This window comes from Hipposideros armiger, unplaced genomic scaffold (genome assembly GCF_001890085.2).
Source record: "Hipposideros armiger isolate ML-2016 unplaced genomic scaffold, ASM189008v1 scaffold_345, whole genome shotgun sequence".
NCBI lineage: Eukaryota > Metazoa > Chordata > Mammalia > Chiroptera > Hipposideridae > Hipposideros > Hipposideros armiger.
The window spans coordinates 94954-120816 of record NW_017731695.1 but is presented as its reverse complement, the minus strand read 5'-3'; the positions used below and the strand labels follow the sequence as shown (position 1 = coordinate 120816).

Genomic DNA, 25863 nt, shown 5'->3' with positions numbered 1-25863 from the left:
TTACCCCAAAACTTAATGTCTTCAGACAACGATAGTCATGTGTTCTTTCTTATGATTTCTGGAGGTGAGGAATTCAACCAGGGTATAATGGAGATTATGTGTCTTTGCTCCACCATGGCTGGGGCCTTTGCTAGAAGACCCCAAGGTTGGGATCTGGAAACATCTGAAGGCTCATTCACTCTCACGTCTGGCAACTGATGCTGGCATCTGGGATCCTCCTGGGGTTGTCAACTTGAACATACACACTTGGTTTCTCCATTGCCTGGGCTTCCCTACAACATGATGGTTAGGCTTCAAAGGCAAGCATCCCAAGACATAAAGAGACAGAAAGAGCGAGAGACAGAATGCCAACAGTCAAATAGAAGCCATATTACCTTCAATGACCTAGCCTCAGAAGTCACACAGCATTCTGTTGATTGAGACAGTTACAAAGGTTTACCTAGGTTCAAGTGAGAGGAACACAAACCCCCACCTCTAAATGTCAGTGTGTCGATGTCACATTATGAGAAGAACATGTGAAATGGGATAAAAAAATGGTATAGCCATCTTTGGAAATGCAGTCTGTTACAGTGTGTGTTCACCATGGTATTCAGGCCCTAGCAGGACTTGTCTAAAATTAACTCCTTTAATTTACCTTAACTGCTGGCTAATCAGTTGTGGAGATAGGTATCCTACTTTCTCTAATTAGGAGATTGAGATTTACACATTGAAAAGAAGATTTTAAAAAACAACAACAAACACAAGATAATGATGTAGCTTTTCTTAGAAAAGAGAAACATATTTCTTGAAAACAAGCTAATTATTAAAATATATCTGTTAAAGAAGCTGTTTTAATTAATGTTGAAGAATGCTCCCTCGTCAAGAAAAACATTTTAATATGAAAATCATTGTTTATGAACACCGTGTTTATAGTTTGGGTGTGAAAACATTTTCTAGGTTCTTGGTTGCCCTGAAATATGAAAACACACAGTCACCTCCCTGACTTATCTCTAGAGCAGATAGTTTATAAAGTATATTTTAATTACATAACTTCTTTTTTTTAATTAAAGTTTATTGGGGAGACAATGTTAGTAAAGTTACATAGATTTCAGGTGTACAGTTCTGTAACACATCATCTATATATCACATTGTGTGCTCACCACCCAGAGTCAGTTCTCCTTCCATCACCATATATTTGATCCCGTTTACCCTCATCTACCACCTCCCACCCTTACCCTCTGGTAACCACTAAACTATTGTCTGTGTCTATGAGTTTTTGTTTCTTTATTTGTTTGTCTTGTTCCTTTGTTGCTTTCAGTTTTATATCCCACATATCAGTAAAATCATATGGTTCTCGACTTTTTGTGTCCAACTTATTTCACTTAGCATAATACTCTCAAGATCCATGTTGTTGCAAGTGGCACTATTTCATCTTTTCTTATGGCAGAATAGTATTCCGTTGTGTATATATACCACAACTTCTTTATCCAATCACCTATCGAAGTATAATCACATACATTCTATAGCCAAGTTATCTAACTTTGCGAAAGCTTTCATGTCCTCATCTGAAATATGGGAAGAATAATAGAGCCTGCCTCACAGAGCTGGCATAAGAATTAAATGAGTTAATATATGTAAAGTGCTTGGCACACTGTAAGTGCAAATCAATGTCAGACAGAGGAGGTATATGGATATGTTGATGGTATTCTTCTTCTTGTATATTTGGAGAGTCATAGCATAATTGAATTCATTTCCCAACAAGGTATTCAAAAGATAAAAGATATGGTTAATGAAAACAGTTTGTTAAGTTGTTTTATTTAGGAAGACCATGTTAGATTGCTTCTTAACTTGATAACTGTTTGTTTTTCCTAGTTTGAAAAAGAAAAACAGCATGATATTCGATCATTCTTTTTACAAAAACCTAAGAAAAGTCCCTTGGTGACTTCCTGTGATAATTCAAGGATATTCCAGGAGAAAAATACTATAGTGGCTGTGGACCCTGCAAAAACATCTACAAGAGATACCATTGATTATGAAAACAGTTTTGAACCTGAAGCTAAAAGATTGAAGTCCATTACTACCGATGACTGCTGCAGTCCCCCACAGGAGATGCCCAGGCCAACCACAGCTCTAGCCCAGGCATCCAGCCCACCCCTTCCTGGAAAGGGCTGGCAGTGTGGTTTCTGCACCTATATCAATAACCCAGTGTTACCTTACTGTGAAATGTGTGAGAATCCTCAAGGCAGTGCAGGTGAGTACACAGAGGGGGCTGGCAGTGGTATCTTCACATAACCTGTGCTTTTAGAGATGATTGCTGTGATCAGGATTTAGTGTGACTCATCGCTGACTTAAGCTTTTAAGCTAGAGTCAGAACTTTACATAGTGAAGTGAATTTATCCCCTTATGGAATGTGAAAAGCTCCCAGTTCTGTCAAGAATGTATATCCCTCAGCGTCTGTGACATGGCATTAATTTGGCACAAATGGACATTTCTGATTAATGCCAGCAGGATGTTTAATTCAGTGGGCAGGAATAGAAGCTCTGTTGCTATGGCAGCAAATATGCCTTGTAGTCATAGACCTGCTGTTTTCTTTACTCTGTAGATAATACTTGTTTTTAAAGAAATTAAGGATTATTTTTGTTCACATAGCAATATAATCCAGTGTAGCTTCTTGCCTAGTAAAATACACACTGTGCCATGGTTCTTGCACGACAAATCATAAAAATGTATCTATAGACCTCTTAAGAGCCAATTTGATATATGTTTTATAAGTTTATCCTTTTTTAAAACATGCTATTTTAAAAAGTAAAATTCATAAACATACTTTAGAGTATGTTTTTATAGCAGAAGATGCCATTTTTCTGATGTTTTGTTTTTGCAGTGGTTATTGTCTTAAGAAAAAAAATCATTAGTATTCCTTTTGTTTCCAATTCTCCAATTTTAGAGACCATTTTCATGGTAATTCACAATGCCAAGGTGACAGTTTGGGAAACTGGAAGAATTCATCTGATTTTATCCATTGTAGTAATTGTACACATCTACTTTTCTGTCACATGTGAATTCTTCAGAGCATTGATATTAACAACTCAACTAAGATATAAGCTCTGATACTACAGTGCCTGCCTGCCTGCCTTGCTTCTCTCTGTCTTAGCTTTGATTTGAAAGAAAATGTAATCGGTAGCAGAGTCTTTCCTCTTTCAATTCTGGGTGTTCCTACCAAACTGACAAGTCTGCCATCTGGGTGGTTCTATTTGTAACATGGACACCTGTTGTCTATGAACTAAATTGGAGAAACAAGCTTATTCCATGTACTCTCTCACAATTTGTATTATCTCACTCAATTTCCAACTGCTCCAGGCAATAAAAATCAAGTATTTCATGACTATAAAATGATATTCAATTCACATTAACTATACAATTTGAGCAATTTAGCAACAAAAATTATACTTTAATAGGGTTTTATAGTTCGATATTTCTTTGTGATACCAAGAGCAACAATGAAAGTATCTAGACCCGTGATTTAATAAGCAAATTTTCAAGCAACCTAAAGAAAAACAAAACACCTGTCGTGAATATGAAACAGTCTGATTAAAGAGAAATATACATTCTAAGTAAGAGTGATATTACTGTATATAAAAGTTATAATTATTAGATTAATATTACTACAGTTTGGCATAGTGATTTCCAACCTTGATTTGGATGCACTTCAAAAGTATTGGAAAGCAGAATTAATTCTAATCCATCTAACTTTTTAAGTCAATGCCTGCCATGTAGCACTTTGAGGAAACGGTGGAATCCAAAAAATTAAAGGAACAATATTAGGATATTACAATCCTATAAAAGTTGCTAATGCAAGCTCTAATACATTAGATAAAATTTGGTATAGTATATATACATTGAACACTGATATTTGTCAATATGTAACACTTCTCTTGTGCTTTTTTCTTAACATCTATAGTTTATACTTGACATCTTATAGCTCATATTCCCAGGCTTGTATCTCTCACTTGTATTCAAACTGGATATATTCAATGGTCTACATAACGTCTCCACCTGGATGCTTAACATGTCCAAAATGGAATTCTTGATTCACCACCAATAAATACCCAAATCTTCTCTTCTCCTATCCTCCCCACATCATACTAAAAACCTAGGCAGCATTCTTTTCTTTTTTTTTTAATTTTAACTTTATTGGGGAATAGTGTGTTTTTCCCAGGAGCCATCAGCTCCAAGTCAAGTCATTGTCCTTCAATCCAGTTGTGGAGGGTGCAGCCCACCATCCCATGCAGGAATTGAACCAACAATCTTGTTGTTAGGAGCATACTCTAACCAACTGAGCCATCTGGCCTCCCACCAGCAGCTCAGCTCAAGTTGTCTTCAGTCTAGCTGCAGAGGGCACACTGGCCCATGTGGGAATCGAACCAGCAACCCTGTTGCTCAAAGCTCATGCTCTAACCAACTGAGCCACCCAGCCACCCCCATAGGCAGCATTCTTGATTTCTTTCTCTCCTCTCATACTTGATCCATCAAGTTCTGCTGGTGTAACCTTCAAAATATATGTTGATTCTAGCCACTTTATCTTTATTGCTACTATCCCACTGGAAACCACCATTTTCTCTTTCTGAGACCTCAGTAGCCTCCCTACTATTCATTCCGCCTTGTGGCTCCTCTCTATATAGCAGCGAGTGATTCTTTAAAAACTTAGATCAACATATTCCTTTGCTAAAACCCTCTATGGCTTCCAGTTACATTTACAATCTAATCAAGAATACAAACCCTGGGGCCAGGCCTCCTAGATTCATGAACAGATCTCAGCTCAAATGGAATTCCTCCCAGAGTTTTGCCCCCGTGACCTTTGCTCCCCCTGCCCCACTAGCTTACTCATAAAACCCTGTCTCATTCTCTTGATCTGAAAAGACTTTACTTATTTATATATCTGTTTTGTTTCTTTACTGTTTATTATCTATCTCTGCAACCTAGAATAGAATCTCCAGAAAACAGAAACTTCCCTGTCTTGTTCTTTGCTTCTGCTCCAGCATCTAGAGTAGTAGCTGGCACTTGGTGACTCCCAATAAATGTTTCCAAAGAATGAGCAAATACTGTTGACATTTTTATTTTTTTGAAGACCTAACTGTAACTTTTTTTTTTCCTTTTTAAACTGGGCTTAGAGTAAATAATGAGTTCATCTAAATTTATGTGTACATTATTTGTTTGATTTTTATAATTCTACAACTAGATAGCCTCAACTATACCCAGGATAAAAACAAAAATGAGAAAAATGAGGAAGACACGTCCCAAAAAGTGGGGACTACGAGTTCTGGAAAACAAGTCCTTGCACCGTCAGAACCTGAACCATCGGCTGAGAGCAAGGCAGAAATATCCAAAATTGAGGGGCAAGATGGACTCACACCCCAGCCAGATGACGGTAAGTCTTGCTCCCATCTCCAGTGTCCAGATAATAGCCATGTGCTTCGACACATAATAGTGCTAGTAGATTTGTGATGAGTACCTGGTCTGGGTTCCTTGTAGTCCCATTTATATTAAAAATAACGGCCATTTCTAACCACCTATTTAAACAGCAGGTGGCTGGAAGAGTAGAGCTGTTGGCATTCAGATGTCTCACAGAGAACAGATCCAGTACATAGCAGCACTGCTGCCCACGCTGTGGCCAGCCCCATCCAAGCCTGGCCCATTCACACAGGGAGGGGTTGGTTTGGCTATTTGGGAGGCTCTTTTGGACCGAATAGTAAGACCAACAGATTATTAACAGCCAATTAGCAGCTCATTAATCCTTTACACATAAATTTCTTTTAAATGTTTACAATGAATTGGCATATTTTAAATTTTGGGTTTTTTTTTTTTTAAGAAAATGTTTTAAGGAACGTAATTTCAAGACTGTATGAATCAAATGATTTCTTTTTTAAGTATATAAATGTTGGGAAAAGGTGTTGCACACCTGAGACTAATATAATATGTATATTAATTATACTTTAATTTTTGAAAAGGCTAGATGAATCATGACTGCACTTGGAGCCAACCAAGCAGCGTTTTGGATTTATTTACTTTTTGGTTGATGCCATTCATTATTTATAGCTGTGATGGGTGGCAAATGCCAGCCTATATGTCAGACATTACTGTCTTCATGGGCCAGCTGGCAAGAGATGGCGAGGACTTTGGGATTATTTTCTTTCTTAGTCAGTGACTATAGTAACCCACAGAGGAATGTTCTCATTATAACAACCCAAAAATTGTTGGGATAGACTATTGAAGTTTTTCTTCTAAATTAGTTGCTTTTAAATACAGATAGAATTTGGAGTCAGAGTCCTAGTTTTAAAATAAAAGGTTTCTTTCGGAATGTCTGCGCTCAGGGCATCCTCCTGTTTCTTCCCTCAGCCTGCCTTTCCTCTGATTCCTCAAGGTCTTCCCAAAGAATGTCTTGGAATGGATCCCGTTTCAGTCTGTTCATTTTTACAGACTTTAAGTAGACAGTTTAGAAGCAGGTGGGGAATACCCGTATCTGTAGTTTCCTTGTCCCACTGAGATAATCCCTCAAGTGCTGATCAAGCTCTTGTAGGACAGCATACAGCTCAGTGCGCTAAACGTCAGACTTGGAACCAGCAGCTGGCGATTGTCATCACTGGGCTATGAGTCTCTCCATCTATAGCCGGGAAATACTGGCTTGTTCATTGTCAGTTAGTCCCTTGATCAAGTCGTGTATTAGTTTTACTTACAAATACTCTTCACAAATCACTACACTTTTGGAAATTCTATTCCGCTAGTGACATCTGCATAGGCCTCAGCCACCCAGACAATGCTGGCATTTCTGATATACCTGTGTATGCCCTTTTCCCTTTTTTGACTGCTCAGATCACTGAGCTGAGAACTCCATACAAGCTTCACATCTGCCACTAACATGATTTCCATGAAAAACAAACAAAATGAAGACAGAGGAGGCCACTATGTTAAAATATTTATTCTACCAACCTATGCTCTTTTAGAATTAGAGTGGTACGTACTATGCTGGAACTGTAGTTTTGGAATTCTGGAAGGATGGCTGTATCTTCAGAAGACATCATTTGTACTCTCGAACCATTAAATTATACTTCATGAAAACAGTGAAAAGAGAAATGTGTTCCCCAGTATAACTACTACCTACCAAGAATATCAGCTGATGTTGGAATTGTTCCTATAATGCTTTCTATAAAAAAATAACTTCTAATCTTTACACATTAGTGCACCAACCATAGTACTTCAAATCTGAAGACACAGTAGTTATGAGATGCACTTATTTTATGTACCTTAAGAAAGAGGAAAACTCTGCCAATTAAAATAGGACACAATATCTTAATAATAGCCCAGACCAGGTCATGGCACCCTCTGGTGCTCTGACATTTCTTTCATTTGTTCTGAGGAGTTTGGCAGTTTCTCCTGCCTTCAGTTGCTTTGCTTGACATGTAATAGGTACCCTGTTTGCACATCTCAGTATCCAAATGTAAGACAGCTCCCTTCACATGCAGGGATCTCCTTTTCTTAGGTCCCATGAAGCACTTGATTATTCCTTTGCAAAAATCTAAAAAGTTTTGGCTATTCCTCCAGTGATACATATTTGCTTCTTTATATGAAATTTATGCTCTCTAGCTCTGTATCCAAGTTTGTTTATTTTTATTTATTTTTTTGGTATACATAACTTGTTATTCCAATACCAAATCATAGTGAAACATTTTGAAGACATTTTAAATATAACTAAACTCAACACATGTAGTAACAACAACACACATACCTCAAGTGTACTACTGAAGTAACGACAGTACTCTGGTATGACTAAGCTCATGCATGGTCTGGCAATGACAACTATTTCACAACTGCCACCTGGCCAACAATGATTTTAAAATGCCACAATTATTGACTGTAAGTCATGCCAATTTCAGAGATGTTAAAGTGTGGGGGAAGTGTACTTTTTTTGAATTTGTAAAATATGGGAGTAACCCCACAAACCAAGTTTGTAAAGTGACCAACGTCTTGATTAGAAAAATAAAAATACGATGACATTGCCATGTAGAATGGCAAACAAATCATAGATGTCTAGATTTGGGGAAATACTTTAAAAGGGCATTGATTGAAGACCTGTGGCAGAGGTGAAGAGCCCAGACACTGGAGCCAGATTACTGGGCGTAAGTCCTCTTATTATCGGCGTGGCCTTGGGCAAGTTACTATGCCTCAGTTTCCTCCTCTGTATACTGTACCACTTAATTTCGAGAGGTGTTAATATATGTACTTAGACCAGTGTCTGGTACATTGGAAGTACTTGGTAAGTGTTAACTGTAATTTTTACTTAGATCTGTGTTGATAATAACCCTATCTTTCCTGCAGAATATATTGGTCAGTGGAACTGAGAAAGGAGTAAATAGATTATCAGAAAAAAGCTCATCCACTTGTTTCCTTTTGTGAATGTGAGGCAGCAAGCCCTAGGGAATCGGGCTGGTAGTAGCCCCGACATAGGTATTGCTGCTGATGATCAGAATGGCCCTCATTCTAGCAAAAGTCGAGAGTCTAGGCTCCTTAACTCTTGGTGGCAGGAAACTGTCTTTTATACCTAACTTGTATCTTTTCAGCTAATTCTACATTGCTTCTTTTTTTAGGGGGGGAAGTTAGCAAAAGTACAAAGCAGCTGGCACCCATATAAACCAAGGTGCTCTTAGGTGGCCTCCCATAATAGTTTTATTTCAAGCCTAGACACATGTTCTTTGTCAAATACGTTGATATACCAGGGATGCCATTTTGGGGGTGCCAAAAAAATGTATACACATGACTTGTATTTATCTTTCGTTGTCAATATATATTGCGTATTACAATTTTAATACAGTTTTTTTCCTTTCTTAAAATGTGTATACATTTGGCACCCTCTGTATTTGGTAGAGCTATTTCATCATTCCGACCCTCAGAGGATTAAAATAAGCTATTCTGGATGGAGCAGCCTTCAGGTTCTCTTTTATCCTCTTTATTAGGACAGTTGGAGAGTTCAGACACCCTGCCCGTGTATGATACCCTAATGTTTCGTGCGAGTAAGAATACTGACCGGATTCACCTGTATACTAAGGTAAGCATCGTGCATATTCCATAGCTTGAAACATGCAAAAGGCTTCCTTTCTTCATGCCTCAGTGGAGATATGTAACTTTGTTAACAAAGACTTTGGCATTTAGTTCCTTTTTTCCTTAAAACTAATTCTCACATTCCCATGTTAAACCAAAGAGAGGCAAACCAGCATATTGTTAAGGTATAGACTCCAGGGCCACAGTGGCTCGCTCAGCTCAGATCTGTTTCGAACTGTGGAATCTTGGATACATTACCTAACTGTCCGGTGCCTCCGTTTCCTCAGCTGTAAAATGGGGAGAGGGGTTGTTGCACAGATAAAATGAAAGCACTTAGCACAGTGCCTGATGATCGCTCACTAAATGTGAGCTTCTGCACTGGCATTTGTAGCAGCAGCAGCAGCAGCCTCATGTCCATCACATTCGTTAAACTCTGTGAAGATGTAATGACAAGATTGCTCCGATCCCTGCCAGAGCCCAGGTTAGCGGTGTTCAAACGTTTTAGCGTCAGGACCTCCTAGAATTTAGTGAGGACCCCAACAAACTTTTTGATATGCGGGTCTATTGAGATTTACTGTACTTGAAATTAAAATGGAAACACTTAAAAATATTTATTAATTTATTTAAGAGTAGCACTAATGTAAATCTATATTTATATCAATTGTATGTCTTATGAAAAATAATTACATTTTCCCAAACAAAAATAATGTTTAGTAAATATTTACATTTTTAGCCATTTTCTCTAAAGTCTTAATAAAAGACAGTGGGATACTCAGATCTACCTGTGCATGGAAAACTTCACTGTACAGTCATGACAGAATGAGAGTGAAAAAGGCAAATAATGTCTCACTGTCATTACAGAAACACTTTCGATTTTGTAGACCCCCTGAAAGGATTCCAGGGACCATGTGAGAATCTTTGGCCTAGGTAAACTAGTGTGACTATTGGAGGAAAAATTTGCTGAGATTATGAATACTTCTGTTTGGTCTACAGTTTAAAATTTCTAACCTTTATAATAAAACAATATTTATAACTTTTTAGACTCTTGGGCTGTCCTATTGAAAGAATATCTTTTTAAAGATAACATGTTGGAGCTGCCCAAACTCAGTTCCATGTTTTCTGCTACACCAAATATAGATATAGATAGATGGTACACCATGAAGTAATTTTCAGTTCTAACCGAAGATTAGAAGAGATTGCTAGAAGATTAAGAGATGGCTAGGCTCGTGACTACAGCCAACCCCAAGCAGCCTCCATTATAGGTCCACAGTCTCTGTCATGCAACCACAGCCAAGAGAGGGACACCAAGGAGTCCAGGCAGTCACCAGTGCTCCTGTGACAGGCTCGGACCCCAGCCCCCCGTGTGGACTCTCTAGATTTGGGACGAGCACTCTGCTTATCTAGAGGCAGATCAAAGTGCCAGAGCCCCTCAGGTCCATGTGGAGAAAGCGCCAGGCTCTGTTTCTCAGACCATCACACAAGAGTAACAGAACTGGTCCCCAGGTGGGCTTGACAGTCAAGAAGCCCAAGGTCAGACACCAGGCAGGGCACAGCACAGGAATTCAGAAGCTCTTAAACTCTTTCAATGTTTTGCTCTGTACAGTGAAAGTTCTGTATCCTAAATCATCTCATCAGTGTTTTTCCCGTGGGGTGGAGACAGGAGAGAAACCTCATACTCCTGGTAGGGGGTAGAGTGTGCCAACTGCCAAGACAAACACAGTGACAGGCTCGCTGACCCCTCTCCTGGCTCTGCCACCCAGCCTGTGTCACACGGGCCACCTCACATTGTTGCATCTCTCTAATAGTTTCAAGTGCATTTTTATCACTAGTCTAAATGCTTACATGTCCCTTTCCAATAAAATGTTATTCAGTTAATTTTCTAAACACAAGACACTAAGCAGGTGAAGTGTTAACAGGTCTCTTTTCACAGCTCCTGAAAGAGTTGAGATAAACTCTTCCCTTTTTACCTTAAAAGAGGTGAAGTAAAATTTTGAGGTAGAAATTTGGATAAAAATCCAGTTCACTGCCTAAAAGAACACCCCTTACAAGAAAGAGCAGTAACAGATATTAAACATTCTATGTAATATTAACAGTATAACTCTAAAGAACAGTCCATTTCAGCCAGTATCCCAAGTCTAGTTCAGAGTTTAGAATAACAATTATATATCTCAACTTTTAATCGATATCTAATGACTTTTAGTGTGTTTTTTCCGAAGTGACTGTGGGAGCTGCAGCATTTCTTTTTGGCTGAGAGAATTAGAATATGGGTTCAGCTGTTGTTGCTACGATAGATTTTCATAGGCAGGGATTCTTCTTCCCCTTTATAAAAGAAATACTTCATATTCACACCTCGTGTTTAACTGACGACACCCCTCTGCGTGCTATTTGTACCCTTAGCAGTGAATGCATTGGAGGCACTCAGAGGACAGTGGAGAGCCGGGCCCCCCTCGTCCACTTGGCATCCTTTCAAGGGAGCTGGTGTGGGTGGAATCTTGTCTAAAATGTGCCACCTCAGTTTATCATTTAGGAGACCGGGGATATTATGCCATAATGTAAGTCTCTACTTGAAAATGATTACTGTGCCTACAGACAAAATGGATTAATAATGCCTTCCTCATCTATAACCAGGATGGAAACCAAATGAACTGTAATTTCATTCCTTTGGATATAAAATTAGACCTTTGGGAAGATTTACCAGCAAGCTTTCAGCTGAAACAAAATCGCTCCCTGGTAAGAAGAGTCCTGTGAGTTTGTTTTACATTAAAATTTGTTGAGTAATTTGGATGACCGTTTTGAGTTTAATAAAAGCCAAGTACTTTGTGGCCTGGTGCAGAATCAAATCACTGGTTGCATTTCAATCGGTCTGGGCGGTGCCTACGTATGAATTACCCTGGTGCTAAGAATATATGTGAAATCCGTTTTCTTGACAAATGATCACACCTGGGCTTGCTGTTTCTGTGGATAGAATCATCCTCACATCATTTAATTTCTCATTCACAGGGTTAGCAACTGTGACAGTTGTATCTGACAGAACCACATTTTACCTGTGAAGGTTACGTTCTAACAATGACAAACTCGGAGAGCAGGGATAAGCCCGTGCTGGGTGACTCTCAATTCGCTGTCAGAAGCACTCGCGTGCAGGGAGGCCTCAGTTCTCATCTGTAGCTGATTTACCTTCCCTGTTAAGATAGGTCGGCATGTGCAGGGGCTGACCCAGCATGCAGTGTACCACATTTTACAAGAAAACAGGGATTGTGGTTTTGCACTTTTAGTGGAAATCAAACATTGCCCATGGGTCGGCTGCACCTGTCTTAAAGGAAAAGGTAGCTGTGAGTTATTTTCTTTGGTATCGTGTAATCCTGATTCTCAGATGCCCAGAAAATAGCCAGTTATGTATAATTGACTAATCAGTAAGATTAATGGTACTCTAATAAAAATGTCCCAGATTTATGGATGGTTGTTTTCCTCTGATAACTGAAGTAGCTGGGTACAAGGCAACTTTCAGATGTTGCACTGTCACTGTCACCACTGCAGGACCTGCTGTTTCCAAGACCAGTTTTGCCTCAGCCACTGCTTCTGACACCCAGGCCCCTTTTGATCTCACATCATTATTGTTGGTCCATATGTGTGTTAAGGACATGTTGCCCAGTGTCCCGAAATGTGCCTTTAGAGACTCAGGATTGAGCGAGGCCTCTGAAGAACTAGCCACAGACAGTTCACAATAAAGATATGAAAGCTGCATCAAATGGAAGAAAGCCTTAAACTGTGAAACTCAAAAGCCTGTTTGGGAGTATAATAAAATATCAATTTTCCAATGTTACAAATAGTCTCACTTTCAAAGGCAGATGACTGGTGAGCTGTGAGCACTCTTTTCATTGTCTCCTTTTCTGCCAGATTTTGAGGTTTGTTCGAGAATGGAACAGTCTAAGTGCCATGAAGCAGAGAATAATCAGGAAAAGTGGGCAGCTGTTCTGCAGCCCAATTCTTGCTTTGGAAGAGGTCACAAAGCAACAAACCAAACAAAGCAGTACAAAAAGGTATAAGTTGTCTTTCCTCTTTTCATCTTGTATTTTATTACTTGTCGTGGTTATTTCTGTAGCGGGATCTGAGGCATTTTGTGTAACGGCTAATGAAGTTCTGATGAGTTAGAGAAAATTATACACAATGTGACAGTTTATTTGATAGCAACATAGATGCTTGGTGAATTTGATCAGCTCTGCTGGAAAAGATTAGGTTGTCTGGACCCTGCTCACCCTGAGTTTCCCTCACCTGGAGAGAGGCCAGAGTCACATCACAGGCTGGTGTGACCTGTGACCTGTCAAGCCTGGAACACTTATTAACAACAGGAAGACATTTCCCTGTTAGGACAGCAGAACAAACCTCTGGCCCTGGCCGCCCTGTGTGCCTGGGGCGTGAATCCTAGGTCATGCAGGGGGAGCTGTTCTATTTGACACAAGTAGTAGGAGGTAAGTGTTATCATGTCCGTAGTTGGAAACAAAATAAAAGGAAAGGTTAAGTGTCTCATGTTTGTAACTTTTTTGCCTTTATCATTATAGGTCCCTTTCTTTTTTTAATTTTTATTACATTTGGTTAGGTTTCAATTGTACTGTTCTATAATACATCATCTATATATCACATTGTGTGCTCACCACCCAGAGTCAGTTCTGCTTACATCACCATACATATATCTTTACAGATAAATGTTTTCAGATTTTTGGGGTAGATGCCCAGAAGAGGGATTGCTGGGTCATATGGTAATTCTATTCTTAATTTTTTGAGGCACCTCCATACTGTTTCCATAGTGGCTGCACCAATTTACATTCTCACCAACAGTGTATGAGGGTTCCTTTTCTTTTCCACAGCCTCTCCAACACTTGTTATTATTTGTCTTGTTGATGATAACAGGTGTGCGGTGATATCTCATTCTGGTTTTGATTTGCATTTTCCTAATAGCTAGTAAAGTTGAGCATTTTTTCATATATCTGTTGGCCGTTTGTATGTCTTCTTGGGAGAAGTGACTGTTCAGGTTCTCTGCCCATTTTTTAATTGGATTGTTTGGGGTATTTTTTGTTGAGTTATATGAGTTCTTTATATATTTTAGATATTAGCTCCTATTGGAAGGGTCATTTGCAAATGCTTCCATTTGGTTGGTTGCCTCTTCGTTTTGTTGATGGTTTCTTTTGCTGTGCAGAAGCTTTTTAGTTTGATGTAGTCCCGGAATCACTCCCTATCTTAAAGTCAGCTGATTAGTAACCTTCATTATATCTGCAAAGTCTCTTTCCAGCATTACCTAGATGAGTGATTGCTTGAATACCAGGATGGGAAACCTTGGGAGATATCTTTAAAATTCTGCCTACCATACAAGTTAGAGGGCTATTGTAGTAGATTGGAGGGGAGGGGAGGGAATGACTTATATTAAGGCATTAGCAATGAGATGAGAATGAAAAGAGGTAGATCTACAGACCTTGGTCACTGATTAGAGAAAGGTAGAGAGAGGGAGGACTCCAGGGAAATTGACTTAGCAAAGCTGTGAAAAAAGTACCTGCAGAGGGGCAGTACTTTGAGGGAGCATGCTGATTCTGCCCATGGAGCCCACTAAGTCTCAGTAAATTGGAGTAACTGTGTCTCTCTGAAAGCAGGCGTGAAGGATGGGGCTGCACAGCAGCAATGATTGGAAGTCTATATGAGGAGCAGTTAGACACCGGATGCCTTTCACTCTCACTGTCCTACCACTTTCTAGAGAAACTGAACTAGAGAAGCACCCGTCTTAGAAATACCAGGCTCAGTGGAGATAAAGGGAGAGGCATTATTACTGGAAACTCACACTGCCAGGCCCCTTTCTTCATTCAGCTTCCAGAATACCAGCAGCCCACATTTGACTTCCTAGGCGAGGGATTAGAGGATTCATCTCTGAAAGAGTGGAATGGTCTCAGAATAAAGACACACAGCTGTTGATTTTTAGGAATTCCCCCAAAAGCAATGGCTAAATCTCCAGCCAGATTATACTCCAGTGATCTCCACCAGTTTCAGGTCCCTATCCAAGCTCAGAGCTTGCCGGCAGCTTTTGAGTAGCTCACTGTTAAATACGAATGGAAGCCATGATCACCAGCCACTGTGTCAGCTCCTCAGTGAGTTCCCGTTTGTCAGAGGAAGGTCTGATTCCACTGGAGCCCTGTTGGGTTAGGATGCCAAGTATTTACCCTCTAGCCACAGCTGATCTCCAAAGCAGGTCAGCAACCTAGAGTCCAGCAGTGTTTTCATTAGTGTGGTCCATTTTCCAGTACACACTCCTCTCTTCTTGCAAAACTTGCCATCCTCTACTCCCATCCCCAACCAGGAATTACTTAGTAGGTACCCTTTTCCCTTCCCTGTTTGTCAAAATTGGGATTCACCATCATTCTTTTGAGAATTGGTATACTTACATGAACTTCCTAGCAAACCTCAATGGAAAATTACATACTGGTAACTCACAACTATGTTTGAAAAGTTTCAGCCCCTCGATTTGGAGCTGATTGGTCTATTTCTTATGGTTTCCAAAAATCTGTGCTGAAACCTCTTGTAGGAAAGGTTATTTTTAGTTCTTAAATCTCTGAATAGATTCCTCAGCATCTTTTACTGACTTAGGTTACTAAGCCTTTAAACATTAGGCAAGGCTTAATATCCCCTTACCCCTCAAAGCTAGGAAGCTTTTGAGTTCCACTGAAATATTTCAGTGAAGTGCTTTTATCAAGGAAATAAAATGGTTGAAGGAATGGGAGATAGGGGGAGTTTAAGAACTAAAAAGACAAGTTAGAAAAATTTTTTAAAAATCACTGTGATTCTTTATTGCTTTCAGAAAGAAGCACAGTAGAAATGCAAATATATGGAAACAAATCACCATTAAGATGAGAAATGCAAATTTAAAGCTATAATGAGATACCTATCACCATTAACAGAGAAAGTTTTAACTGACCTACCTGTGCTAGTGAAAGTGTGGGGGTAAACAGGTACTCTCATTCATTGCTGGTGGACCTATATATTGGTACAAAACCGAAAGAGAGCAAATTGTCAAAATCCATCCAAAATATGACTTTTAACCTGGCAGTTCTACTTCTTGGAATTTATTATACGTATACTTCATGTGTAGAAAATATCATTTATAGGAATATTTATGACAACATTGTGATAGCAGAGACTGGAACAACCAAAACGCCCGTTAATCAGAGGCTGGTTAGACATATCTAATATATCTAGAATAATGGAGTAACATGCAACAATTAAAAATAGGGCAACTCTGTGGGTTCTAATACGGAAAGATCTGAGATGTATGTTTAGATAAAAAGAACAAGGTGAAGATTAGTGTGTCTATTATGCTACCACTTGTTTTAAAAAGTAAAAAGTATAATGGGGAGTGGCTGCTCGTGAGTACAGGTTTCCTTCAGAGGTGATGAGAATGCTCTGGAACTAGGTGGTGGTGGTGATTGTACAGCCTTGTGAATGTACTAAAATGCACTGAATTATAAATTTTAAAGTGTTAAATGTAATGGTATGAGTTATGTGTCACTAAAAATATGGAGTTAAATAAAACACATAACTTATATACAGAAAAAATTAACTATTTCTAAAAGGATGTATTAAAAACTAGCAACAGAGATAGCTTTGGGGGAGTTGAAAAGAAGGATGGGAATGGAAGGGAGCCTTATTCTTCTCTATATACAGTGATGCATGCCTTCTGAATGTTGAAATCTGTGCATGTATCACCTAATCCAAAAATTAATAAAATAGTTTATAACAAGGAAATCTGTTATTAAATCTACATTAACAACAAAAAAGCAAATTTCTAAAATTTTACCTACAATTCCACAATTCCATTGTGATGTAACTTTAATTTTATTGTCGAGCTACCAAATGAAGTACTCAAAAATTTAAAGCAATTTTCATGTTTAAATAAAAAAAAAAAGACCACAATAGGTGTAAACTACCAGAGAAACTGGGCCACGCTAATTAGAAGGAATTAATTGGGTAATTGCATTTCACCTACTTAAATTCCCCCGTCACCTTTAACTGGAATAACTTTCCTCTCTCCTTCCAGTCCCTAAACCATTGTGTGGTATTGATAGTGTTGTGTAATAAGGTTCTGAATCCCACATCAAGAGAGGCGTTACCTCAGTGGAAGATTTGGAAAACCCCATATGGGCTGATAATAATGGAAACAACCTTGAGACTATAGAAGAGGTGGTTGAACCTGTTTAACTAAAAAGAGAATCACTTCACCCGAAACGCTGATACAGTGTAATAACTGATGAAGGTGATTTGAGGAACCTTAAGGAGAATGCCAGGCGGGAGGGGAAAATGCAGTTAGAGCTTTTCCGCACAGCTTGGCAAGCTGTTTACTTAAGGCTGTCAGCTGTGCACGTACTTGATCATTTCTTATTCCTACACCCACTCCTTTTTCCCCCTAAGTGAAAATTGGTCCAAAGGATACTGAACGACTCTTGAATTTCTTAGAAAAATAAATCTTGAGAAAACTGATGTGGAAGAAAGAGATGTGTTCCCTACACACAGAGACCAATGTAAAGAGAAAATTTCATTCCCTAACTGCAGTATGGACCCAATGAGTAGACCTGTGTCTTGCTTTTTCTCCTATTGCTTTTGCAAGGAGCAACGTGAACATGAAACAGAGAAACTCGTACAGGAGAGAGAGGAAATCTGCTTAAACATGTTATTGTTTTAGATACATAACCAGAGAAGATGTGGCTCTAGCCTCGATGTACAAGGTGAAGAATGATGGGGGCCGTGTCCGTCTGCTCACAAAGAAGCCCCAGCCACAGGACACTTCTACAAAGTAAGGTTTTAGTTACTAGTAGCACTAAAGACTATTCCTGTAAATTTACGTATTCATTTTTGTAATAATGCCTCACCTTTGTGTGGCCACTTTACAGGGTCCAAAGAGCTTTTACAATATAGGAGCTCTTCAGTCCTCCTAGCAACCCTGGGAGGCACATGATGTCCTCAGCTTAGAAATTAGAGACATGGAGGACCCTAAGACCAAGCAGACCAAGTAACCTGCCCCAGGCCACTAAGATGCTAGGATACCTGAGGGCAAATATAAGCTCCGCCTCCCATTCTTGAGCTCCTTCTATCATAAGTTTTTCTTTTAACACTTCTAACAAGCAGCCGTAGAAAACAGACGAAGCAGTTGTAATTCCCATGTAATTTCAGCGTACTTGATTAACGTACCTGTTCCTTTTATTCTAACAAGTTGAGCCCATGTTTTGTCATGTTTCTAATTTTCATGCAACCAAACTCTGAGTTTACCTGGAGGAGGCACATATTTAGCAAGTCTCCTGTTCTAATTCCTATCAACACCATTAGCTGCTTGGCTCTGTCACTCTGTGACTGTTTCCTGTAGGCCAGCAGAGCCTGCAAGACTGTTCATGAAAGCCTTAGTAATGGCCTCTCTGTCCTGATGACGCGTGTGACCCAACACATTTAGGGAGTGCGGCAGCCACTAACTTTTAGTTGGGGTTTCACGTTAGCCTTTCCTTTCCCAGCATGAAGAAGCACTTTTCTAACTTCCCCAGATGTTTCAAAGTCTGATTGTTTAACTTAAAGATATCTAAATTCAAATTAATGTTTTAAACATACCATTCTTTCTTGTTTTGGCATGGAGTATAGAGTGCTGACTATAGTTATTTCATTTCCACACTGAATCACAGAATCTGTGGGTCCTATGCTTACTCTTTATCCAAATGGAAACTTTGAAGACCTTTATATGAAGTAATGACTATTTAGACTAGTGTAAGTGTTCATTAGGTACCTATTCAATGTTTTGTTCAATTCTAGACAGTTTCTTGAAGATGGAGCCTGTGTCCCATTTCTAGATCCCTGCGTAGCCCAAGCTGACGTCACAGTGAAGCCTTCTGCACCCAAAGGCTATTTGCAAGCTGTGGATAATGAAGGAAATCCACTTTGCCTTCACTGTCAGCAGCCCACTTGCCAAACTAAGCAAGAGTGTAAAGCGAATGCTTGGGATTCACGGTTTTGCTCTCTGAAATGTCAGGAGGAGTTTTGGATTCGTTCTAGTAACAGTTACCTGCGAGCCAAAGTATTTGAAATTGAACATGGTGTGTGTCAGCTATGTAATCTGAATGCACAAGAACTCTTTTTACGGCTGAGAGATGCTCCTAAAAGTCAGCGGAAGAATCTTCTGGATGTTACCTGGACCTCAAAGCTCCCTTTAGAACAGGTAAATTATAACTGTATGACACACAGAAGGCAACATTGTACTGTGTGATGAATACTGACTCACTTTCCTTTTTCATTTTTTTAATATGGGAATTTTTGAATATATATATGTACAAAAGTACAGAGAATAATGAATCTATGTGCCCATCACCCAACTTTAACAGTTATCAACATTTTGCCTTCATTTTCAACTGTCCCTTACCTCAATTTTTTTTCCCCTTGGAATTGTTTTAAAGGAAATTCCAGACAACATTTCATTTGCTTAAATACTTAAATACTTTCATTATGTGTCTCCCACAGATAAAAACTCCCTCCCTCCTTCCCTCCCCCCTTTTCTCCCTCCCTCTTTTCTTCTTTCTTTCTGCCTGTCTTTGAAATATAATCCCATACCCACTTCACACCTAACATCATTATAGTTCCTTAATTATAAGTCCATGTTTGGTTCCCCAGATTGCCTCAAAAACATCTTTTTGCAGTTGCTTTGTTCAAATTAGGATCAAAATATGACCCACACATTGCATTTAGTCATTGTGCCTCTTATGCTCCCTTTAATCTATGTCTCCCCATTCTTTTTTTTTTTTTTTTTTTACACTGTTGATTGTTGAAGAAACTATTGGGTCATCGGAAAAGTCATGACATATTTTTCTATGCGTTTCAATGCAAAAATGCGTCATGACTTTCCCAACAACCCAATAGATAATTTGCCTATAAGATTTCCCACGTTCTGCATTTGTCTCCCTGTATCCTCATGGCATTATCTGATATGTTTCTCTATCCCCAATTTCCAGAATAATGGTTATACGCTATAGAAGCTTAATTAGATTCTGATTAAATTATCTGGGGAAGAGATCTTAACAAATGATACATTGCATCAGGAAGCACCTATGGTCTGGTTCCACTTTTCATGATGTTAATATTGAATGACAAGAGGCAAACAACCCTCAAAATACAGTTCATTACAATGAGAAGGAAATATATATATTCATTCCATTGTAAAATTTAATTTTAGCAGGGCAATTTATGACAAAATACTATTCTTTGGACACTACCATCAATATTCACTTTGATTTCTAAAACATAACTGAATTTCTAATGTTGTATTCTAATCAGTTCTAAATTCCAAACTAGAGCAAATGTGTGGTTTTATAGTGTGCTTAATTTTAAAAATCACTTCTGAGCTACTACTCTCTGCCCACTAAAATATTGGATAAATCCCAGTTAGTCAAATCACATATTTTACTTTACCTGGTATTGCAGAGTTATGACAATGAATAAGCATTTCTGTAAAGATGAATTAGCGTGACTTTGAGGACCAGGGAAATACACTATTTCCTTAGTGATACCCAGGGTTCCTGAAATAGCCTTTGTTCTAATCGGTGAGGGACATATTGTACCCATCCCAGGGGTGTCAGGCAGACTCCAGTTATTGTCCCCTGCCTCAGTGTGGAGGCTTCCAGAAGACACACAATGAAGGACTCAGGGCCATCTTCAATGCAGCCTGTCCAGGAATGCAGAAGTAACGTAGTAAACAAGGGTCTGAGGATATGGAGCACCCCAGAGCTCAGGTTTGGGACGACCAGTCAGAGAGGGAGCTACTCTTTCAAGAGGTGAATTTAGGATGCTGAAGGCTTGCCCCAAGTGATTTGCCAGTAAATTACTAAGAAGAATAAAGGAACACCTTCTGGACCACAGAGTCTCAAAATAGAGACTGTTCTAAGCAAAAGAATTGGTTGCAAAAGGTGGAACCAAAATGGATTTTTTTTTCTAAGAACGTGCCGTTTGCTTTATGCACAAAACTGTCCTTTGTGGTTGCTTCCAGCAATGCCAGCCACAGGTGGAAAGTTTCCTGCTCCAGCTTGCTGCCACCTGGGCTTCTCTGAGGCCGGGCACTGCTGACCAGGTCGCTGTGCACTCACAGGTCTAACAAATTTCCTTAAAAGCGCTTTAGAACTACGACACAGGCTCCATGGCTGGCAGCCATGAGGTTGGTGATCATTTCTTCCTTGTCCAAGACCAAGGAAATAAAAACAACCTTCACACTTATCTTGGTGATATTTAAACAACTGCACTGCAATGCTGTGAGCTGGTTTTATTACCTTAGGTAAAAGGTTCAGATAATCCCATTTCAATGTAGGTCATCAGTGGTTAAATAGTGTGTGTGTGTGTGTGTGTGTGTGTGTGTGTGTGTGTGTGTGTGTGTGTGTGTACTGGCCTACATTGTGCCTGTTTTAAATGGACATCTTTCTTTATTCAAAATATGTACGCTACAGAGGTTCGTTCTAGAAATTTCATGTAACTTGGGAGATTCCCAGGTGAATAGCATAAAAGTTCCAGGTGATAGCTATTAATATTAAACTGTCATTGGTATAGTAAACGAATGCATTTAGGTCAACCGTTAAAGATTGTTTGAGTCAGTAATATTCAGAAGTTTTAAATTTTTAATCTGTGCTTATTCTTTTCTCAGTTTTGTTTTAGTGGCTATATCAACTAACTCAAAAGTGCAGAAGCAACTGATTTTTCCCCAATCTGTCGGGAGTCTTGGTATTTTATATTGCTTGTAATTTTTTCAAAATGGGTTAGGTAAGGGGAAAAGAACTTTTTCAGAAACACATTTTATTGCTTTCAAATTGCTAACCTAGAGGCTTTTTTCCTATTCACAAAAAAAAAGCTATAAAAAGCCATCCTAATGTATTTTTCCCTGTGATTTTGCTGTATAAACATGATTGCACAATGCAAAACCAACTGTTCCCACAGTGTATGTTAAAAAGTGCTGATCTTGTGTTTTCACTGCAGCTTAATGAAATGATAAGAAACCCAGGGGAAGGACATTTCTGGCAGGTGGACCACATCACGCCAGTGTTCAGTGGAGGAGGGCAGTGCTCCCTGGACAACCTGCAGACTCTCTGCACAGTCTGTCACAAAGAGGTCAGTGAAGCTGTCAGACGCATGTGACTCTATCCTGGGACATCAGATTGCAAATTATGCATATAGGTGTAGAAGACCCTGTGGGTGAATCTATATCCTGGGTCTGGGATCCGAAATGCATTTTATTCCTTTCATCCCCTAACATTTGAGTTTCCTCTTGAGACTTATGTGATTTCTCAGTCACAGATGAAGGAGAAGGCTGCTTCCCTTCTAATTCATTCTAGGACCAGGAAATTTTCACCACCACCTAGAAGAAAATGAATACAGCATACAATTTGCACTGTGTTGAAGAGACCCAGACCATCAAACTAGAAGTTTGGTGATTTGGGGCAGTGACATATGTTTGCATTTGCAGCTAAGGATGTCCCAAAATATCTAAGAACATTAATAAATTATCTCTAGGACCAATTCAGTTCAACATGCAAACATTGTGCTCCTGGCCAAAGTATGAAACCTATTATCCGAGGCACATCTTTGAGCAATTACCTGTTGCTTAAAATAAGAGGGGGGAAATGACATAGTATTGTCTATCAACTAGGATGAATTTTTTATAGGCAAAAGGTAGTAGGATCTACCTATTGAGATAATCTTAAAAAGAAGTGTATATTCATTATACAAATTTGTATCCAACTTTTGTTTTCACGTATGGCAAAATTTAAGCATTTTTCCCACATTCCCATGATAAGCATTAATAATGTTTATCATCTAAAATGGCTGCACCTTTTTCTGTTGAGTAGATCTCTACCATAGTTATTTAGCCATTCCCATACTGGTGAATATTGAAGTTGTTTACATTTTTTTTTGTTCTTATACGTAATGTTGCCAATCACTTTTTTTTTTTTTTTGTATACAAAATGTTTTTTATGTTTTGAGGTTGTCCCTTAAGATAGATCCTCAGATGTAAAATATCACTGAGTCAAGTGTTTGGATATTTTTGAGGCTGGAGATATTTATCTCCAAGCTGCTTTCCAAAGGATTCTACTCAGTTATGCTCCTCCCACCTCGTCAATGAACAAGCAAGTGCCCGTTACTGTGTAATTAATGCCGATATGGTAGGAGAATGGCCTGCCATTATTTTGTTTACTAATGACCCTGATGTTTTCTAAAATGCTAATCAACTGTACTTACACTTTTGAGAGCTGTTCAGATCCTTTGCCAATGTTCATATTGTATGAGCATTTTCTTAGCCTTCTTTTAATATTTTATATTCCTCAATTTCTTCACAAACGTAATTTTTACATAAATGGGATTATGTCACACAGGGATGGTTTTTTGTTTGTATGTTTTTAGTTTTAACCCTCTTTGCTTTCCTCACCCCTCCACCTGGATCACTTCAAACTTACATGGATTCCAATTAGGAAAAGAGCCATCTGATTTCTCAGCTGTGGAAAATATTAGTACATTCAAGAAGTACAGGAGAATTGAGATATAGCAAAAGAAAATGCTGCCCCTTCTGTAATCACTTTTTCAGATTATTCTCATGACAAATTTTATTAGTGGGAATGGCAGAAGAATCCAGTTCAATTCTATCTTATTTTGCTTTTCTGCATTGGTTTGGCTTGTGAGCACAGAGATTAGGAAGCAGGTGGGCTTTGCATGCACTGCACTCTGGGAAATCCCAGAATGTCTTACAAGCTCCCACTTGGATGAAGAGAATTGTGGTCTCCCCTACCTACCCCCATGAATGAAGGATCTCACTGGGTAGCAAGACATCCCCCAAAGCTGTGTGTTTCTCCTCAGCATCTGGTCCTAAGTGAACCTAGGACCTCAGTGCACTTAGCAGAGCTACTTGGGTCATCGGCCAGTGGTTTGGTAACCACACCCTAATGGCAAAGCACTGGTAATGGGTTTGGTGATCATGTAGATTTTCCAGACTAGCAGAATAGAAAGAGTTTTTGACTTTCTGTAGCCAGTACTTTTTCCCTAACATGCATACACATGCATATTTTTTTTTAACTTCTAGAGAACTGCCAGACAAGCCAAGGAAAGAAGCCAGGTACGAAGACAGTCTCTAACATCAAAGCATGGATCTGACATCAGACAATTCTTGGTAAAGAAGTAAAGTATAAAAAATTTTGAATGGATGACAAATAGTTTACATGTGGAAGAATTTAACACAATTTTTTTCATGTTTTTCTAATATTTTAAGAGGGAAAAATTTCAGAACAAAAAATCAAGAACTCAGATTCCCTTTTCATAATAAATGCTTTTAGTGTTCTATACCTTTTTAAAGTACTTAACAGAAACTGAAATACAATATTAAATATTTCTACAGTCTTGTTGATGTCATGCAGACTCTCAATTATGTTTCAGTAAGGTTTTCTTAAGCTTTCATTTCCCCCTATTATACCTTAATCATGATACGATGCATAGATTATATATGAAAAAATATTCTCAATTACTTCAAAAATGCTGCTGGATTAGGATTGGCTCTGGACTGCTGTACGATGTATGAATAAATGGAAACTTGCAAAACCAAGGGAAATTTGGAATCAAATTATTATTATTCAGGAATCCTGGGCCAAGTGTGACCAGCCTGCTTAGTATGCAAGAGGCATTCACTAAATGCCTCCAAAATGGGCTTGGGGTACATGTTTTGAGTGTTTTCTTTTTTGTTTTATTTCTTAGCCAGTTTTCTCTATTGAAATGATACTTTTGAAATAAACTAATTGGACCTATGGTGTTTGTAGACAATTCAGGGGTTCTGGATAAAGTAATTCTTAAAAATATTTAAAAACTGAAAACATAAAAATGTAAAAATGCCACTTAAACTTCAATTTTTAGTTTGTTTTCATGCATAAAACTAGGCTTACTGTCAAAGCACCCTTTGTCTCCTGGTTATCATTTTTTGTTTTTAAAATCCTACCTTATTAAAAGTGTATTCCTGGCACCTCTTTTTAAGAGTGGTGATGATAAAACACTTTATATTAAAGCATGATCAGATGGAGATATATGTTTAAAATTAAAATGTAATTCATATAAAAATATAAAAGGGTAATGATGAAACAAAACCAGAGCAGAATCCTGTAATATGTCACAATCATGAAAGTGAAAAATCAAAACTACACAAAATACAGGTCAAAGGGAGAATTACATTCACAAAAACCTGTTTGTAAATACTGTATGGATGTAAACCTCTTTAACTTGAGCACTTTCCAATTTTAATTAGTAGCTGATGTTTCACAACCTAGAGGACTTGGGTTTGGAAAGATTATACACTCATGCATTTTCCTTCCAGAGTTTTTATTAAGTTTATAACTATTTCATTGTATGAGATCAAATAGTGTTGTTTATTTTACAAATTAGGTTGGGCTTTTTTTGGCCTTTTATCTTCTTTGCTGGTCAGGCTCTTTGCAGTTTTCTGCCTCATTGCCAGGGTAACCTAGGATTCCTCACAGTTGAAAGCTAAAAAGCCTGCACACTGCTTTTCTTCCTGCGTGGGGTGTTTGCAAGTGAGACTTTGGTCTAAGTAGGTCAGGTTTGAGTGGAGCTTGCTCTTTAGATCAAACTAACGTGGTAATTCTAGTGAGAATGTTTTCAGATGTAGGAAATATGTGATGGTTTGAAGAGAAATGACCCATGAAGGTCACCTCTGCCACATTTCAAAATGCCTATCAATTACAAACACTATAAGAGCATCAA

General features: G+C 38.6%; 1 protein-coding gene across 2 annotated transcripts in view; it reads left to right on the top strand.

The window, feature by feature from the left end:
- Positions 1-25163, top strand: part of ZRANB3 (zinc finger RANBP2-type containing 3) — a 181989-nt gene extending 156826 nt beyond the window's left edge. For both annotated transcript variants that reach the window (XM_019661339.1, XM_019661340.1), the window contains exons 13-21: positions 1852-2230; positions 5216-5404; positions 8985-9076; positions 11698-11799; positions 12964-13106; positions 17783-17893; positions 18895-19297; positions 22090-22221; positions 24185-25163. In XM_019661339.1, coding sequence (XP_019516884.1) covers positions 1852-2230; positions 5216-5404; positions 8985-9076; positions 11698-11799; positions 12964-13106; positions 17783-17893; positions 18895-19297; positions 22090-22221; positions 24185-24283 — 1650 coding nt within the window. In that variant the 3' untranslated portion in view covers positions 24284-25163. The remainder of the gene's footprint in view (positions 1-1851; positions 2231-5215; positions 5405-8984; positions 9077-11697; positions 11800-12963; positions 13107-17782; positions 17894-18894; positions 19298-22089; positions 22222-24184) is intronic.
- The last annotated feature ends 700 nt before the right edge of the window (positions 25164-25863 follow it).